At 40.5% G+C, this 19644-nt stretch overlaps 1 protein-coding gene across 1 annotated transcript in view; it reads left to right on the forward strand.

Moving 5' to 3' along the window:
- LOC139561875 (collagen alpha-1(XXV) chain-like) overlaps positions 1–19644 on the forward strand; it is a 136609-nt gene that overhangs the window by 74051 nt on the left and 42914 nt on the right. Inside the window, exons 10-16 of the mRNA XM_071379247.1 lie at positions 9236–9268; positions 10764–10799; positions 12429–12473; positions 16726–16788; positions 17719–17787; positions 18970–19014; positions 19313–19357. Coding sequence (XP_071235348.1) covers positions 9236–9268; positions 10764–10799; positions 12429–12473; positions 16726–16788; positions 17719–17787; positions 18970–19014; positions 19313–19357 — 336 coding nt within the window. The remainder of the gene's footprint in view (positions 1–9235; positions 9269–10763; positions 10800–12428; positions 12474–16725; positions 16789–17718; positions 17788–18969; positions 19015–19312; positions 19358–19644) is intronic.

The following is a 19644-nucleotide window of genomic DNA, read 5'->3' on the forward strand; positions in this document are numbered from 1 at the left end:
ACAGTTGCAGTCACCAACGCTCTGGATAACATAAAAACTGCCTAACCTATTCTGCTAGGGTGAGTAAAATGGTTAGAGTGAGCTGTTCTCTCATTTGTGTCTGGACGTAGCTAGCCGGTTAGCCAATGTTAGCCAGTTAGCTTGGGTGCTTGACTGTCGTTGTTAGGTCAGAACGCTCGGTTCAACCCTACTTTTCGTCCAGAGCGTCCAGTGTGCGCTCCGAGAGCGAAACGCTCTGAGTTTACGAACGCCCAGAGCATGCTCTGGCACTCCAGATTACATTTACGAACACACCTGTAGTATAAACCAGCCTTTAGTCTTGAAATCTTTGGTTGTTTAGTACATAGCCTCCCATGTGAATCCTTAAAGAGATGGGCGAGGCTAAAGCTTAAAACGTTGTGAACGATGCTGAGTGGGTGTAGATAAAGAAGGTACCAAAACATTCAAGGGCCATTTTCTCAAAATTGTGGTTACAAGTTTATCAACTTTCAAAACTGAATTATTTCCCATTGTTCCTCAACTGTATTGTATGATATACCATGTTCTAGCTCTGAGTCTCTACTTTTATCCAAAATTTTGCTACATAAGACCGAATCTAGCCGGTCGGTCACATATTTGCAAACATAAGGCATGGAACTCCATTCCACATCAGGTATCTGATGCAAGCAGTAGAATCAGATTTTTTTTAACTTGTAAAAATACACCTTATGGAACAGCAGGGACTGTGAAGAGACACACACAAAGGTACAGACAGGCATACGCGCACATGCAATCTAAACACACGTACATTCTAATATTGCTGTATGGTGGTATTATACATTTTGTATTGTAGATATATTGTGGTGTAATAATGTTATATGATGTACTTTTTTATAATTCATTTTATATGTAATGTAAGTGCCTTAATGTGTTTGGAACCCAGGAAGAGTAGCTGCTGCCTTGGCAAAAGCTAATGGCGATCCCTAATAAATACAAATAAGCAACCATTTAAATTGAGACAGTTTCTCTGCTCAAAATGCTTATCAGCCAATTAAAACCCTTGACTTACTTACGTGACAGAACGCTAAATTGTAGCTGAGGACTGGCTGAATAATTTGATTATGGATAAGGACATTGCCATTGCATTGCCATTGCGGACTACAACATTTTCAGATTTGATAGACAAAAAAAGGGGTGAGGGGTGGCTATTTATGTCAGATCTTCTCTTATGGCATCATGCTCTCTTAGCATCTCTGTCCCCAAAACATGTGAGCTGTTGTTTATAAAAGTGGCCATAAGCCAAAATATGCATATCTTTTTTGCTGCGGTCTCCCGCCACCCGGCCGCCTCAGCGGAGGCTACTGATATTATTTATGATTATTTAAAACCCTTTCTGGTGTCTGAATTGGTGGTGTTAGGTGATCTAAATCTTGATTGGCTTACATATGCCTCAGATCAGTTTTAAGAATATCTGTCTATAAGTCAACTTGAATTCATGTAAAAAACCTAGCAAACTCCTCATTGATTGATTATCCTGACTAACCATCCCCATAAGTATTTGGCTAGTGGTGTTTTTTTGCAAATTGTATCAGCAACCACTATTGCTTGCATTAGAGATACCAAATTGAAAAACTCTGACCCACGTCAGAGACATTTTGAAGAGACATTTTGAAAAAGTCTCACCCCAGGCGTTCCTTCATGATCTATATTATTCAAAGCTTTTTTCTACTAGCTTCATACCAGACCCTGTTTTGGTACTTGAATTTTTCTCATCCATTTTTACCTCTCTGGCTCTTCCTGGACCCCAGGCAGCAGCTAATGGGGATCCTTAATAAATACAAAATACAAAAAATACAAACATGCCCCTTTCAAGCGACTCAGAGTCAAATACCGAACTAACCCATGGTACTCTCCTGTACTCTCAGACCTCCTCTTGATAAGTAATCAAGCCTGGACCAAGGCTCGTTAGCTGACGTGACTTGGGAAATGGTAGTATGGGTTTTTATTTTTGGCAATTCACAGAAATTCTTTAGCTATTGACACCAAGAAGTCATTAGGGGCTGACAATTTGGACCCGTCTTTGCTTAAGTATGTAGCACCCCTCGTTGCTATCTCAGTAACCTACATTTTTTATTTAACGTTAGTGTCAGGAAATATTCCAAAAGTGTGGAAAGCAGCTTTTGTCTACCACTCCGTAAGGGTGGGGATAGTAGTTATCTTGATCATTATCAAACCGTTTCCAGGCTCCCTTGTCTTGCGAAAATAATAGAATCATTGGTCAATGAACAGGCAAGTTATGTTCTATCTGTAAATGGTATTCTTAATGTTAATCAATCCGTATTCAGACCTAAACATAGCACCACTACAGCTACCATGCTTGTTGTAAATTATATTGAAAATGCCTTAGATGATAGAAATAATTGTGCTGCCATGTTTGTAGTTTGTCAAAAGCTTTTGATACTGTAGACGATGTTATCCTTTTGATTAAGCTGTCCTCAATAGGGTTGGGTACTGATGCTTGCCGATGGTTTCATAATTATTTCAATGACAGAACTCAGGCCATCAAGGTAGATGGGGTCAAATTTGAGTTCCAAGGTTTGATACTCGGCCCATGACTGTTTAGAATCTATATAAATAACATTGGTAATGCTGTAAAAAAATATATATATATAATTCATATGTTTGCAGATTATACATTGTTGTATTCCATTGCTCCATCGGTTGACCGAGCCTTTTCAAGTTTGAAGTCGGATTTTCAAGCTTTTCTTTGCTTTTTTTTGTTGCTTTTTTTCCAAAGTCCCATAACTCAGATTTATTTTTATTTTTAATTTTTTTAAACCCTTATTTTACCAGGTAAGTGGACTGAAAACATGTTCTCATTTATAGCAACAATAACCTTATTTTACCAGGTAAGTTGACTGAGAACACATTCTCATTTACAGCAACAATCTGTAATGATGTCACGTTCCTGACCTGTTTTCCCTTGTTTTTGTATTTATTTAGTATGGTCAGGGCGTGAGTTGGGTGGGTTGTCGATGTGTGATTTTTATGTTGGGATTTTGTGTGTTCGGCCTGGTATGATTCTCAATCAGAGGCAGCTGTCAATCGTTGTCCCTGATTGAGAATCATACTTAGGCAGCCGGGGTTTCAAGTGTGTTTTGTGGGTGTTTGTTCTTGTGTCAGTGTTTCGCCACACGGGACTGTCACGGTAGTTATTTTTGGTATTTTGTATCGCATATTGTTTTGTTGTATATTAAATCACTATGGAAACTAACCACTCTGCGTATTGGTCCGATCCGTCTCGCCTCTCCTCGTCCGAGGAGGAGGAAGAAAATGACTATCGTTACAAATGACTAGTACACTGCTCAAAAAAATTAAGGGAACACTTAAACAACACAATGTAACTCCAAGTCAATCACACTTCTGTGAAATCAAACTGTCCACTTAGGAAGCAACACTGATTGACAATAAATTTCACATGCTGTTGTGCAAATGGAATAGACAAAATGTGGAAATTATAGGCACATTTGTGGCCTGCTGGAGGTCATTTTGCAGGGCTCTGGCAGTGCACCTCCTTGCACAAAGGCGGAGGTAGCGGTCCTGCTGCTGGGTTGTTGCCCTCCTACGGCCTCCTCCACGTCTCCTGATGTACTGGCCTGTCTCCTGGTAGCGCCTCCATGCTCTGGACACTACGCTGACAGACACAGCAAACCTTCTTGCCACAGCTCACATTGATGTGCCATCCTGGATGAACTGCACTACCTGAGCCACTTGTGTAGGTTGTAGACTCCGTCTCATGCTACCACTAGAGTGAAAGCACCGCCAGCATTCAAAAGTGACCAAAACATCAGCCAGGAAGCATAGGAACTGAGAAGTGGTCTGTGGTCACCACCTGCAGAACCATTCCTTTATTGGGGGTGTCTTGCTAATTGCCTATAATTTCCACCTTTTGTCTATTCCATTTGCACAACAGCATGTGAAATTTATTGTCAATCAGTGTTGCTTCCTAAGTGGACAGTTTGATTTCACAGAAGTGTGATTGACTTGGAGTTACATTGTGTTGTTTAAGTGTTCCCTTTATTTTTTTTGAGCAGTGTATGAACGGTACGCAAATTGAATTCCTTCCTTCCTTCCTACAAATATCTTGGTATCTGGCTTGGTGACAAACTGTCATTTAAAAAACATGTCACTGAGCTTGTGAGGAACTTGAAGTTCAAGGTTGGTTTCTTTTACGGAAACAAAGCATGTCTGACTTTTGTTAATACTGTAGGAAGGTAATTGTCCAAGTCATTTTTATGTCTATTTTAGATTATGAGGATATTATCTATATCCATGCAGCAGCATCTACACTTAAACCACTAGATGCCCTTAGGTTTATTACTGGTAATGGTTATAGAACTCATCATTGTGTTTTGTATCAAAAAGGGGGTTGGGACTTTTTTACATAAGGAGAGATCAGCATTTTGCGTATATCTACAAAGCACTCATGCAGAAACTTCCAATGTAACTATCATTATTAATTCAATTTAGACTTACAAATGACCAAACCCGGTCCTAGGCTTGGATAACACTGGAGGTCCCTTCGGTCTCCCACAGAGTTGGGTAAAGCTGCTTCTAGTTTTTTAGCGCCCTATGTGGTACAACTTACAGAGCTCTCTGGTCCCCCTTGGTCAGTTCAGAGTAATGATCGGAGACCTCTATGTTGATAAATGTGTTTTTTAATTTTGTATATTGTATGCGTTTGATGTATTTATGCAGGGCTCATCTGTAATAGAGACCCTACTCTCAGTATGACTTCCCTCTGACAATAAAAATAAATAAAAAAGCTGGTCCCATCAGATAACATGGTTCATTCTATGCTAATCTCACCAAGTGGCAGTGATTATATCCTGGAACAAATTCTTCATCAGCCTATCATAGACTGTATATTTACCAGCCAATGGCATTTCCATAAAATAGTTCAACCCTGGCCACTAGAGGGATATTTTAAACCTACAAATTCAAGGTTTACTTTTGTTTCTGCCTCAAATAAGTCCATTTGGAAGTTTTTCTTGTTAAGCCCTTCTCTTTACTTTTGTTCCATTTTGCTGTAACAAATGGTGTGTGCCAATATTGCGTTGATGCATCCATGACCCGTTGTTTTTTCCATTTGAATTTGGTTGCTTGAAAGCATAGTGATACCACATAGGGAATTTAACTGTCGGCTGTCTTTTTGAATGGGTGATTATAGGTTGTAATCTCATTGACATCAATCAACGTCTCGACCAAATATTAACATATTTTCCACGCTGAAATGATTTGTTCACGTGAAACATTCATGTGAAAAGTCACACCTTTCTGAAAACAACATCTGATATATTTATATATATTTTTTTTTTTACCTGTGATATTTTTCACCTGATTTGTTCACACATTTTGTATTTATTTAATTCTTTATTCATTAAGGGAAAACCCATTGAGACCATGGCCTCATTCCCAAGGGTGCCCTGATCAACAACCAATACAATGTAAAACAAAACAGCAATCAATACAAAACAGTTAGACCTCAATTAACACCCTAAACTGCTCGACCAGTTCTGCTGCCTGCAACATCCTCCAGCATGACCGGTTTGGCGGTGGGTCAGTCATGGTGTGGGGTGGCATTTCTTTGTGGGGCCGCACAGCCCTCCATGTGCTCGCCAGAGGTAGCCTGACTGCCATTAGGTACCGAGATGAGATCCTCAGACCCCTTGTGAGACCATATGCTGACATATGCACATTTGTGGATATGGAGTTACATTGTGTTGTTTAAGTGTTCCCTTTATTTTTTTGAGCAGTGTATATAAAACACAGGGAAATCACTGTGTCTTTTAAAATGCCTTTATTGTTATTGCATGTCCAGGTACTAAGTTACTCTCTGTAACAATCTGTTAAAAAACAGCATTGGTATTCATTCATTTTCATAAGCCATTTACCAAACAGGACAGTATCTGTAACATTTCAACATTCCCTCTTGAGTAGGTTTAGGCTGGCAGAGCTGTGGGAGCTTGGCCTGGGCTGTAGTAGTGAAGTGGTACCTCAAATTTGAGGTGAAAGCCACCTTTAGTTATTCTGGCTATGGTTCAACTGCTGGCAGTGTCCTTAGCTGGTCTCTGAGCCAATCAGAATTGACGATCCCTCACGTATACTGTTACTCGGTCATTAGAGGAAAACTAAAGCAGAGATTTAAAAACCAAGGCCCCAGAATGAAGCAGAATAACTATGGCTATAATGTTGAGTGTGACGCTTATCTCTGCCATGGTGCAAATTAGTCACCACACCTCTTTGGCTTCATAGCCTGATTAATACTCTACTTCGGTCACCCTCACCTGGTGCCACTGCTGCATGGAAACTGGCTGATTCATGTAGCCTATATATGGGCTCTATGTTGAATCTTTTAGCACAGCAATACGTTTGAGCAAAGTGATATCCAGCTGTAACCGTTAATACAGTTTATTGGCCCCCCAAAAAATGCTGCAATTATACATGCATCGTAATGACTCCCATAAAAGCCGGGGAAGGCAATCGTTAGCAACTCCTGAGAGCAAGGCACATGTGAGGTAGAACCGCAAAATCTGCACCAGGCAAAAGGCCCAGCCCTCATTCTGTGCTCCCTTTCCACCAATGGGAAATTCATAAAGCAATCCCGTTCCCTAAACTCTAGCCCCTGTCTCTTCTGCTAGAAAGACACTGTTAACACTTTATTGCCAAGGTAACCTGAAGAGTATTGAGATGTAAAGTAGTATCTGTAAACATGTGTATGTGGTTTCTATAACAAAGAAATAATAAAAACATAATTAGTCATTTACAATGAATCACTAGTTACCACATAATGACATAGTTATAGAATGAGGAAGTAATAATGCAGATAATAGAAAGAATATGCATACATAAATTGAATATGTATACACAAATAATGGTAAACATTATACAGGAAATATGCATACATAAGTCAGGAATATTTACATAATAAGTAATGATAAACATAGTGGTTCCTCAATTAAAAGTTTCAAGCTTATGCCGCAACCATTTGTGGTAGATGGTGGTAAATTGCATAATTTTGTCATTGCACCACACCATCACAAGGGGGAGTTAGAACGCTGCTCTATCGGTAGTCTGAACTGTGGCACAAATTTATTATATTTTTGTAAATTAATGGAGTTGTGAATGTTTCAGTCCAACAGTCTCTCTTCTCTAGCACTAGAGTCCTGCATCAGGCAACAACACAATTATCGCTGGTGGGTGGTCCCGGAGTTGAGAAAGAACTTGGTAAATACAATGGCGCAATTACACTTGACATGTGGACTGACGATTTAAAAAAGAAAATAGGATACTTATGCCTTACAGCCTATTACATAAACAAAGAGTGGATGTTGTCATAGCGTTTGCTGTCATTAAATGTGAAGACTGTTATATTATCAAATCAATTCAAATCAATTATCTGTGTAATTATTAAATTGATCGCGGAATAGTAATTAACTACGAAGTCGGGGCACCATGGGAAAATGTTTATAGAGTTTCTATTTCCCGAATATAACTCTTCAGATATGTTATTACCTTATCGATTAGTCTTCAATTAATGTATTATTACCTCATCAGTTTCCTTCCTGAATGTCACAAACCCTTGGATATCTGCACAAACCCTAACATAAATCATGAATCAGCAATATACAAATTGGCTTAATTATTGATTTTCTAACTAACTAATCAATCACAGAATGACAAACACACACACACAATAGTAATACATTGGTTACTGACATGATACACTGAAAAGTCCCTAGTGGGCTAAGCCGATATGACGGCTTGGTAGACAAAGGAATGGGGTGGGGCCAGCTCAAGAGCGGGAAACTCAGAGTGGACCCCGTACATACACTACACTCATGGAAATGCTTATAATTTGAACATGAACAACTGCTCATTCGAAAATACATTTCAATATACATATTTACGAGTGTATGCCTTTTGTTGTCCCTCTCTGCGATCGCCTGTCCGTTCTGGTCCGTTCTGTTCTGGTTTGTCCACCAGTGATCAAAGTCGTTCGGAGTTGTAGCTTGTTATAATGGATATGTCAGAGTACCATTTGGCCATTCGACCCGTTGCATTTACCAGACTAAAGTGCTTAAACAGCTGCAGCCTGAATAATTGTTCTTTAGTTTGTATATTTCTTAGTCATTTCAACGTGGGAATGATCTCCATGTTCTCTGGTCTTGTCCTTTGGTAGAGGATTGTTCTTTAAATACCCACGGACAATTCCAACTGGTTGGAATACAGAAATATTGTTACATTATTCAACCTTTTTGAGGTTACCGTACTGCAAAGTCTTTCTCAACCTACAAAAGGATTCTCAACCTTCATTTTGGCAGAGTGGGGAAAGGAATTTCGGTATTTACGACTGTCATAAAACAGCAGACTTCCCGCTCTACGAGAGAGCGTGTGCTGTAGAGCGGACCCACTGTAACCTGATCATTCAGATCTTCACAGGAGAGTCATGACAGTGTTATCTACCACAGAGTGTGACAGTGCAGCTCAACATTTCAGATAACATAAGGCCAGCTATTGTGAGAATTTCTGTGGATCTTGATGATTTCCTCTAGTCCTTTAGTTGTGACATCACTGTACTGTAGTCTATGTTTATTTACCCTTGCCTTGTGGTTTCCATTTCAAACACGTTTTAAAGCATCACATTCCGTTCCACTCATCTACTAAAGATGGACTGGATCTTTTCCTCTTGGCCTGTCATCTCAACATCTATTATTGAGCTTCTGTTTAGTACATAGAATAGTGAGTTATCACCCACTCCCTAGCTGCTGAAGATCAGTTAGGGCAGCGTTTCCCAAACTCTGTCCTGGGGACCCCAAGGGGTGCACATTTTCGTTTTTGGCCACAGATGATTCATATAATGAACTCATCATCAAGCTATGATTATTTGAATCAGCTGTGTAGTGCTAGGGCAAAATCCAAAACGCTCACCCCTCGGGGTCCCCAGGACAGAGTTTTGGAAATGCTGAGTTACGAATTTTGCCAAGGGTATTTGATACAATTTTACCCTCAGATTATGTTATATTTGGTCTCACTTTAAAGAAGGTAAAGGGTTTAAGTGTAACCCTGTTTAAAGCTAGAGAGCTCCTTACCGCCTAACAGTTTTGCGCATTGGACATATATATATTGTTGTTGCTCATACAGTATCTTTATTGTTGTTGCACATAGACATGTTGTTATTATTTGTCTCTTGTAGGGTGATGCAGGCTCCTCTGCTGCAGGCATTAAGGTAAGTAGAATGGGTTGAATGCTGAAATAGGTTCCATGAATAGAGTGCCTTTTATGTCCTTCAGATATTATTTGTGTAAATTCTGATAAAATAAACACTGCTTTTACCAGTTGGATCACACATATTGTACATCTATGCTTAAACTAAACTATGGTAAAGGTAGACTCAGCGAGATGACATTGAATACACAAAGTAAACACATAGTGGGTCAGTTACAACTAAGAGCATTAAAGCGCAAGGATAAACCTCGCCACTGTTTTGGTCTCGTAGGTATCACGTTGTAGCAGCATGAAGCGCACCAGTGCACATGCTCAGATACTCTGTGTGACTGAGTGGGAGCAAAGTCTTGCATCGCTCTCATCATCTGTGGTGCTGTTCATTGCAACATCATCTCGCTGAGTCTACCTTTAAAAACAAAAATACCAGTGTGTTTTCAATAAAATAAGTTATTTTGTTTTCTCAGAAAATCCCCATTTCGGCATGTCATGTTTGTCCAACTTATAGGAAGATTTTAACACACTTAACCCCAAGTTTTCACCATCATTTTAAAGCTCTATTGTATTTGTTGCTTTGGGAGAGATAATGTTTACTTATTTAAAGTGATTGGTGATTCATTTACATTTGTCCCTTAGGTTTAAGGTCAACCCTGTAATGTAATCTGAACTCTTGTATTGGTGTGTCCCCCACAGGACGGTTGAGCTAACGAGCGCTAATGTGATTAGCATGATTTTTAAGTAACAAGAAAATTTCCCAGGGCACAGATATATCTGATATGGGCAGAAAGCTTAAATTCTTGTTAATCTAACTGCACTGTCCAATTTACAGTAGCTATTACAGTGAAATAATACCATGCTATTGTTTGAGGAAAGTGCACAGTTATGAACTTTTGGACAGTCTTGATACAACATTTTGAGCAGAAATACAATGGTTCATTGGATCAGTCTAAAACGTTGCACATACAGTGCTGCCATCTAGTGGCCAAAATAGAAATTGTGCCTAAGCTGGAATAATACAGCGTGGCCTTTCTCTTGCATTTCAAAGATGATTTCTTTGTATTATCTTTTACCAGATCTAATGTGTTATATTCTCCTATAATTAATTTCCACAAACTTCAAAGTGTTTCCTTTCAAATGGTATCAAGAATATGCATATCCTAGCTTCAGGTCCTGAGCTACAGGCAGTTAGATTTGGGTATGTCATTTTAGGCGAAAATTGAAAGAAAGGGTCCAATCCTCAATTAATAGGGTGAAAATCTTCCTTTTAAAATAGAATTTGACTACTCAAAAGGCATATTTAGGTAAGAACCAAATAAATAATTTCATCCATCGTTATTGCTTACCTCAATGGTTAAAAGTGAGCCCTCCTTCTGCCCTCCTACTCGTTGGATATTACTGCATTGTCGGAACTAGAAGCACAAGCATTTCGCTACACTCGCATTAACATCTGCTAACCATGTGTATGTGACAAATCAAATTTGAATTGATTTGTATTACAGGGTGAACCAGGAGAGTCAGGACGTGGGGGATCAAAGGTAAAACTAGCCTGCACTAAAATCCCATGGCATGTGTTTCCCGTGTTTCAAAATCCTCACGAGAGGAATACTTGTTACATTTCTCAGATTGATATTAGAATGTGATAAAACATAACTACACCATTACAGCATTAGCTTTTAAATCACCAGGATTAACACCTGCACCAAAAATCTAAGTTGCCCATCTCTGTTCTAGACATATAGCTGGTAAGCCACTCCCATAACATGGCATTCAGGTTAGAAGTATGGGTTTTAATACAGACACTGGTATATTCCATCAATTGCAGATAGTGGATTTTCAGATAGCACATTCAGGAGTGTGTTGGATTTTCCCAGCAGTGTCTCTGATGGAAGGAATTGACACTTGATTTGGAAATGTGCAGTCCCTTGGCACCATGACAAGTTCAGTTCTGCTGACAAACCTGGCTGAGCGGTCATCCACCGCACGCAATCAGATTTACCATTTCTAAATCAAGTGAAACCATCCACCTGGGACAGCCTACTATGCTAATAAAACACACTTCTGAAAGGACAGTCTGGAAATCCACTACTGTATCTGTACAAATTGATTGAATACCGGCCACAGAGTACAAAGTAAAGCACCGCATCCTGACAAAAAGCAAGCCTCATACTTTTTTAAGCAGTCTGACCTCTTTTCTTGCAACGACATCTTTTCTTGCAACCACCATTTGCTAGGCACAGCCAGAGCTGCTGTCAAGACTGCATCAGAATCCCATTGAATTACACTATTTACTCCCTAGAGCCCCACCCCATTAATTCCCATTTTCTTTATCCTCTCAAGCAGCCCTTTCCTGCTGTGCTGCAAAATATGTCCTGCCCTACACAGTCAGATTTTTTAGGAAGGTTTTATGGCAGCTCACAGTTGTTCTATCTATTTCCTTTAATACGCTTTCTTACAAAGTTTAATTTCTCTTCCAGTTGCCTATTAGGGAACTGTTGATCTCGATTAAATAATTCATTTGGGTGACAGTCAGTGAAGCTTGTGAAGTAGTATTTCCAGACAAGCGACTTTTATTCATTACATTTATAATGCTTTCAGGAGACTCAATTGTAATTTACAGGCCTCTCGCTGAGTTCTGAATGCTATTACGCTTGATCATTGTGAGCAGTGCAAAATATATATTCTCATATACCATAAATGTAAGTCTTAAATAGAGCATTCAATTATTCACAGTCAGAAAATTTTATGTTGATATGCTTCTGAGTAATCTTATGAAATGCTTGACCTTTTGCATTTTACATAGTTCACTCAAACCCAATTGAGTTTCCATCATTTTCTGCTTTGTATGCGAGTTCAGAATTCTTCACTTGTGAATGACATTGAAAATCTCAGTAGAAAACAATCCAAACGTACTGAATTACATCCCTTTGAAGCCTTTATAGACCTCTGAACTTTATTAATCAACATAATCAGCACCACAGTAGCCCTAACTAATGATGATTGCATGTAATACTGGTACACAACTCAAGTGCAAGTTGTAATCTTCATCAGGGCCCAGCTCACTGGAGAGCTGTTTGGGACCCAATGATAGAGAGGGTAGGGACTGCTGTTGAAGGCCCCAGGACAGAGGCTCAACTCGGCTATAACGTCACATTTTTCCTGTGTAGGGAGAGCCAGGACTTCCAGGGCTGCCTGGACTTCCCGGGATTAAGGTACATTCTGTTGTCTTCATCCCTAAGAATTCCCTGTCTTCCCTGTCCCTTGACTTCCCACCTACTAATATTCAGCTAGGTCATACATTTAGATAAATTATATGCAGCACATCGCACAGTTAGATGTTGTGGGCTCCAACATGAGGTACAAGTAAGGGGACACTGTGGTGTAAATCTAAGCCTATACAGATTTGTCATTGTTCATGATTCAGTGGTCAAGGATGAAATGGAAATACAGTACGATCAGATTTGTCATTTATGTGTTGGCCAGCTGAAAAGCAGTGCTGATTGATAAATACAACCCTGGCAATGCTGCAATCAGGCATACCACTAAATGATTGGTCACTGACATTTCCCTTAGTTCAGTCACACATCATCTGAAAGAGCATCTGTAATGCATTATTCAAGGATTATAATGACGATACGTTGGGCAAAAGAGCACTTAATATTCACTTCAGTGCAGCGGTCTAAGGCACTGCATCGCTGTGCTTGAGGCATCACTACAGACCTGGGTTCTATCCCAGGCTGTGTCACAACCGGTCGTGACCGGGAGTCCCATAGGGCGGCGCACAATTGGCCCGGCATCAACCGCGTTAGGAGTGGGTTTGGCCGGGGGGCTTTACTTGGCTCATCACGCTCTAGCGACTCCTTGTGGCGGGCCGGGCGCCTGCAGGCTGACTTCGGGTCGTCAGTTGAACGGTGTTTCCCCCGAAACATTGGTGCAGCTGGCTTCCGGGTTAGGCGGGTGTTAAGAAGCGTGGTTTGGTGGGTCATGTTGCGGACTCAACCTTTGCCTCTGCCTAGCCGGTTGGGGAGTTGCAGCGATGAGACAAGATCTCAATTGGATATCACAAAATTAGAGAGAAAAAAGGGGGTAGAAAACAAAAACAAAAATGTGTGTGTGTGTGGGAGGGGGGTTAATGCCTTGAAACAAACATTGGTTTAGATACAGTATACTCAATGCTCAATGCTGAAAATTAACAGTCAGTATCTGGTGTGGCCACCAGCTGCATTAAGTATTGCAGTGCATCTCCTCCTCACGGACTGCGCCAGATTTGCCTGTTCTTGCTGTGAGATGTTACCCCACTCTTCCACCAAGGCACCTGCAAGTCGGTAGGGGGGAATGGCAAAACCGTGACTCGTCAGTGAAGAGCACTTTTTGCCAGCGACGGTGGGTTTGTGCCCATAGTTGCTACCGGTGACGTCTGGTGAGGACCTGCCTTACAACAGGCCTACAGCCCTCAGTCAAGCCTCTCTCAGCCTATTGCGGACAGTCTGAGCACTGATGGAGGGATTGTGCATTCCTGGTGTAACTCGGGCAATTGTTGTTGCCATCCTGTACCTGTCCCGCAAGAGTGATGTTTTGGATGTACCGATCCTGTGCAGGTGTTGTTACACGTGGTCTGCCACTGCGAGGAGGATCAGCTGTCCGTCCTGTCTCCCTGTAGCGCTGTCTTAGGTGTCTCACAGTACGGACATTGCAATTTATTGCCCTGGCCACATCTGCAGTCCTCATGCCTCCTTGCAGCATGCCTAAGGTACGTTCACTCAGATGATCAGAGACCCTAGGCATCTTTTTTTGGTGTTTTTCAGAGTCAGTAGAAAGGCCTCTTTAATGTCCTAAGTTTTCATAACTGTGACCTTAATTGCCTACCGTCTGTAAGATGTTAGTGTCTTAATGACCGTTCCACAGGTGCATGTTCGTTTTAATTGTTTACGGTTCATTGAACAAGTATGGGAAACAGTGTTTAAACCCATTACAATGAAGATCTGTGAAGTTATTTCAATGTTACAAATTATCTTTGAAAAACAGGGTCCTGAAAAGGGGACATTTCTTTTTTTGCTGAGTTTACTAATGTAATACTCAAATGTTCTCCTACAACTTAAAAATATAGAACTTCTCTAAAGTATGGTATTGGTTGAACTTAACAAGCACGGTGGGGCACATTCATCAATGGCAAAAAAGACAGTAAAAAAAATCATAAGAAATAAGGTTTTGAAGTCTCTGTCCTATATATAGGAGATATAAGAAAGTTCAGGAAATATTTCAATTTTTTTGGACACATATTTAACCCCTTATTTTTGTTGGCACAAAACTACAGTACCTCCATACTTTCATTCATTTATATAGGTTACCTTTCAAACTAGTTAGCTTCAGACTGGAGCTAAATGGAGAGTGAGAGTCTCCCCTTTCCAGAGTGGTCATAATAGTTTGTAGACCAAACCATTCGGACGCTAGAGACGTTTTTGTGAGAAGACCGATTTTTGGGATGTCTCATGGTCTGACAAACACCGATGTAGCTCAGCCACATTCCACTTCAGATGCAGAAGGCCGACAAGTCTGCTTGTCGTGGATGCGGTGGATTGATGCGGTGGATTGAGACACAGCCCATCATGGGCTGATATCTATAGCTTTAACTGATGGATTTTGATTGGATACATGTTAATATGTTACTTACAGTTGAAGTCGGAAGTTTACATACACCTTAGCCAAATACATTTAAACTCAGTTATTCACAATTCCTGACATTTAATCCCAGTAAAGATTCCCTTTCTTAGGTCAGTTAAGATCACCACTTTATTTTAAGAATGTGAAATGTCAGAATAATAGTAGAGAGAATGATTTATTTCAGCTTTTATTTCTTTCATCACATTTCCAGTGGGTCAGAAGTTTACATACACTCAATTAGTATTTGGTAGCATTGCCTTTAAATTGTTTAACTTGGGTCAAACGTTTTGGGTAGCCTTCCACAACCTTCCCACAATAAGTTGGGTGAATTTTGGCCCATTCCTCCAGACAGAACTGGTGTAACTAAGTCAGGTTTGTAGGCCTCCTTGCACGCACACACTTTTTCAGTTCTGCCAAGAAATGTTCTATAGGATTGATGTCAGGGCTTTTTAATGGCCACTCCAATACCTTGACTTTGTTGTCCTTAAGCCATTTTGTCAGAACTTTGGAAGTATACTTGGGGTCATTGTCCATTTGGAAGACCCATTTGTGACCAAGCTTTAACTTCCTGACTGAAGTTGCTTCAATATATCCACATCATTTTCCTGCCTCATGATGCCATCTATTTTGTGAAGTGCACCAGTCCCTCCTGCAGCAACGCACCCACACAACATGATGCTGCCACCCCCGTGCTTCATGGTTGGGATGGCGTTCGTTGGCTTGCAAGCCTCCCCCTTTTTCCTCCAAACATAACGATGGTCATTATGGCCAAACAGTTCTATTTTTGTTTCATCAAACCAGAGCAAATTTCTCCAAAAGGTACGATCTTTGTCTCTATGTGCAGTTGCAAACCGTAGCTTTTTTATGTCGGTTTTGGAGCAGTGGCTTCTTCCTTGCTGAGCGGCCTTTCAGGTTATGACCTTTCAGGTTATTCACTCATTTTACTGTGGATATAGATTGTTTTGTACCTGTTTCCTCCAGCATCTTCACACGGTCCTTTGCTGTTGTTCTGGGATTGATTTGCACTTTTCACACCAAAGTATGTTCATGTCTAGGAGACAGAACGCATCTCCTTCCTGAGCGGTATGACGGCTGCGTGGTCCCATGGTGTTTATTCTTGCATACTATTGTTTGTACATATGAACATTGTACCTTCAGGCGTTTGGAAATTGCTCCCAAGGATGAACCAGACTTGTGGAGGTCTACAATTTTTTTCTGAGGTCTTGGCGGATTTCTTTTGATTTTCCATGATGTCAAGCAAAGAGGCACTGAGTTTGAAGGTAGGCCTTGAAATACATCCACAGGTACACCTCCAATTGACTCAAATGATGTCAATTAGCCTATCAGAAGCTTCTAAAGCCATGACATAATCTTCTGGAATTTTCCAAGCTGTTTAAAGGCACAGTCAACTTAGTGTATGTAAACTTCTGACCCACTGGAATTGTGATACAGTGAAATAATCTGTCTGTAAACAATTGTTGGAAAAATTACTTGTGTCATGCACAAAGTAGATGTCCTAACCGATTTGCCAAAGCTATTAATTACTCCGTTATATAAACTTCCGACTTCAACTGTACCGTATATACCGTTAAGCTAAATGCACTTAAGTTAGGGCTTGCTTAGACTGCCCTTGAATTGAATTCCGAGAGGAGTGTGTGTGTGTGTGTGTGTGTGTGCGCCCATGAGTACCTGTGTACCTCATTTACTCAACCCTTTACAAAATATTCTTTGTTGAAATAAAAAAGAATAACAGAGTAAATTAGCTATTTTATGACACATCTCTTATCTCCTTCCTGATTACAGGGTGAGCCTGGATTCCTAGGACCTCAGGGCGAACCGGGGCTCCCAGGACTACCAGGAACCAAGGTACATTTCAATATGATCAATAACAGTCAAATATGGGTCATAAACCATGTATGTCTTGCATATACAGTAGTGTGTGAGTGGATGGCTAACACAAACAGATGGGCGACTGTGGGTTGTTAAAAGAGGGTTATCCGAGAATGTTGTGACAAGGTAAATAAAATGACAGTCAGATCTATCACTGTCATTGTCATGGTCATTTATAACTTCGTAAACTTTAGGAGACCTAACAAAAGGCCTTACCAAGAAAAACTCCCAAAAGGACTAATTTGAGGCAGTTACTCTGGCTTAACTGTACTACTGAAATAGATTTTGAGCGCATAGCTAATGATATGTGCGCCAGGTTCATGCAATGTGGGTATGATAAGAGTGTCATTGACCAGGCCTATACCCATGCTAGAGAGACTGAATGTTAAAACCTACTCAATGGCATGAATGGAAACCAGAACAAATCGACCCCATGATTGTTTTTTTCCACGGACTACAGCCCATGTGACCGTGATCTTGCAGAGTTACTCCACCCCAAGAATTTCATTTGGCGAAAGGCTCAGCACATGCATACTCAGGCTGACAGGCTCTCGTTCAGGCAAATGAGAAATAGTTGCTTTCAGGCTATCCGGAAGGCCAAAGTTAGTTACTTTAATTCAGTTAGTGGTACAGTAACTGAAAAAGGTTGGGAACCACTGTAGTAGGAGATACAGAGATTTTGCTTGACTCAACATTAATTTTTACACTTGGAATCCTGAAACCTGAAGATTGGCCAACCCTCCAAGCTGAAAATAATTATTAATGCAAGCATCTCAGTTTGGTTGACCTCTCAGACAAGTGCGCTCATGTAATGATATGGGCATTCCATCCATGGGTGAAGGGGTCAGAGAGAGAGTCTTCCAGGCCACAGCCCCTGAAAGTGTCTTTCTTCTCTTCTGTCTGTAGGGCGAGCGAGGGGAACTTGGCCCACCAGGCAAGGGAGAGCGTGGCGAGACTGGACAGGCCGGTCAAAAGGTCAGTGTTGGGGGGGCTGGCCTGGGACACAAGAGAGAGAGACCATTCAGTGATGTGATTTGAGCAAGTGATTCAAGCAAGTGCATGTACTTTATCTAACATTCTAAGCTCTACCTTTTTGATCATTGGTACAGCATTTGCTGCTCTCTAGTGGCTGTTATGTTTCCAAACATGCAAGGTGAAGCAAGCCTTGACTTCACAGAAGACTAGGAAGGTTCTGATGAACTAGAAAGATTCAGTAAATGAAGCACAGACTGCACTGCCCCTTCCTTATATTACACATTGATCAAGTAACATATTCTGCTTTGTATGCATTCAGAACATTGGCTTAAAGGGGCAGTGCAGTCTGTGCAGTTTTATACAGTGAGCTCCTGAAGTATTGGGACAGTGACACATTTTTTGTTGTTTTCATTCTGTACTCCAGCACTTTCGAAATGATACTTTGAGGTTGAACCGTATAGAAATGACAGCACTTTTTGAACATAGTCCCACCATTTTAGGCCCACCATTTTAGGCCCACCATTTTACTGTGTATTAGTAGTATTTGGTCCTATATTCACAGCACGCAATGACTACCCCCAAGTCATGTTAACCTCTCACCATTACAATAACGGGGCAGGTTAGCATTTTTTGTATGATATTTGTGCTTCTGTAACTTTCTCACTCAGTTTTTCACATTTCATTCAGGATTATCCATAATCATCAATGTTTAGAAACAATACAAACAACTCCAAAATGACACAATACATTATTTACCATTCATTTCTATTGGGCACAAAATAATCCGAAACATGATCTGAAACAATTAAATAGAAAATTCGTCCAAAATATGTAGAGTCACAAGCTTAAACCCTCCATTTGCAGGGACTGGAGTTCAAATGAACACATTTTGATTGGATTTCTTATTATGGCAAAAGGCCGTTAGATTTGATGAAACAAACATAAAACACTTCAACAATACAATTATGGTTACCCTTCCGTGCCACCTTTGGTTTAATATGATATTCCTCTCTTATGTGGACTGGAAAATGTTTTAAATCACAGCATGTAAGATGTTTAGTCATACAAATGCCTATTTGTAGTATGGCCCTGTCTTACATCAAAAGTGTTTGCTCATACTGAGGGTTCATGTGGTGACTTACTACTCTCCTGATGCTCCTTGTCTGTCTACCTCTCCTGCAGGGAGGGCCAGGAGAGGCAGGGAACCCAGGCACTAGAGGTTCAAAGGTCAGTGCATGACACCTGATTATTTGTATTTTTAGGACATATCTACAGTTCCACTATGGCTGATGATGATTGGCCAACACTGATATATTGAGGAATCACTCTTGAGAACAATTACAAAGCGCACACTGCACATTCCCAATGAGTAAATGTTCATGGGGAAAATAAAACAAAATGGCATTGTCAGCAAATGGATCATGTATTATTCTACTCTGTTTTAAGCCACTGTAGGTCTGTTTGTGATAAATTACTGTACTCCATGCATGTTCCTACATCTTACAGCCTTTTCTTACTAACTCAGGGAGAGACAGGAGACAAGGGAGACCTGGGCTCTATGGGACCAAGGGTGAGTGCACTCAACAGAAATGTAAAAAAACAACAACATAATGTATCAGTAAAGTTACACTTGTTGCACTTGTTACTAGTAGGGCACTGAATACTCAATAAACACTAGAGGACATTGTTCATCCTCATATGTCATATTGAGAACATTTCTATTACACACAACTTTATACAAAAACAATGAACAATGCACTTTATGAGTTGCTCGTCCCCCTTGTATCCCTTGTATCCACCAGAGGGGAGTGTTGCACTAGTGGCACTAATGATATTGTAAGTGTATTACATGATCTA

Source organism: Salvelinus alpinus, chromosome 31, assembly GCF_045679555.1.
Source record: "Salvelinus alpinus chromosome 31, SLU_Salpinus.1, whole genome shotgun sequence".
In the NCBI taxonomy this organism is placed as follows: Eukaryota; Metazoa; Chordata; class Actinopteri; order Salmoniformes; family Salmonidae; genus Salvelinus; species Salvelinus alpinus.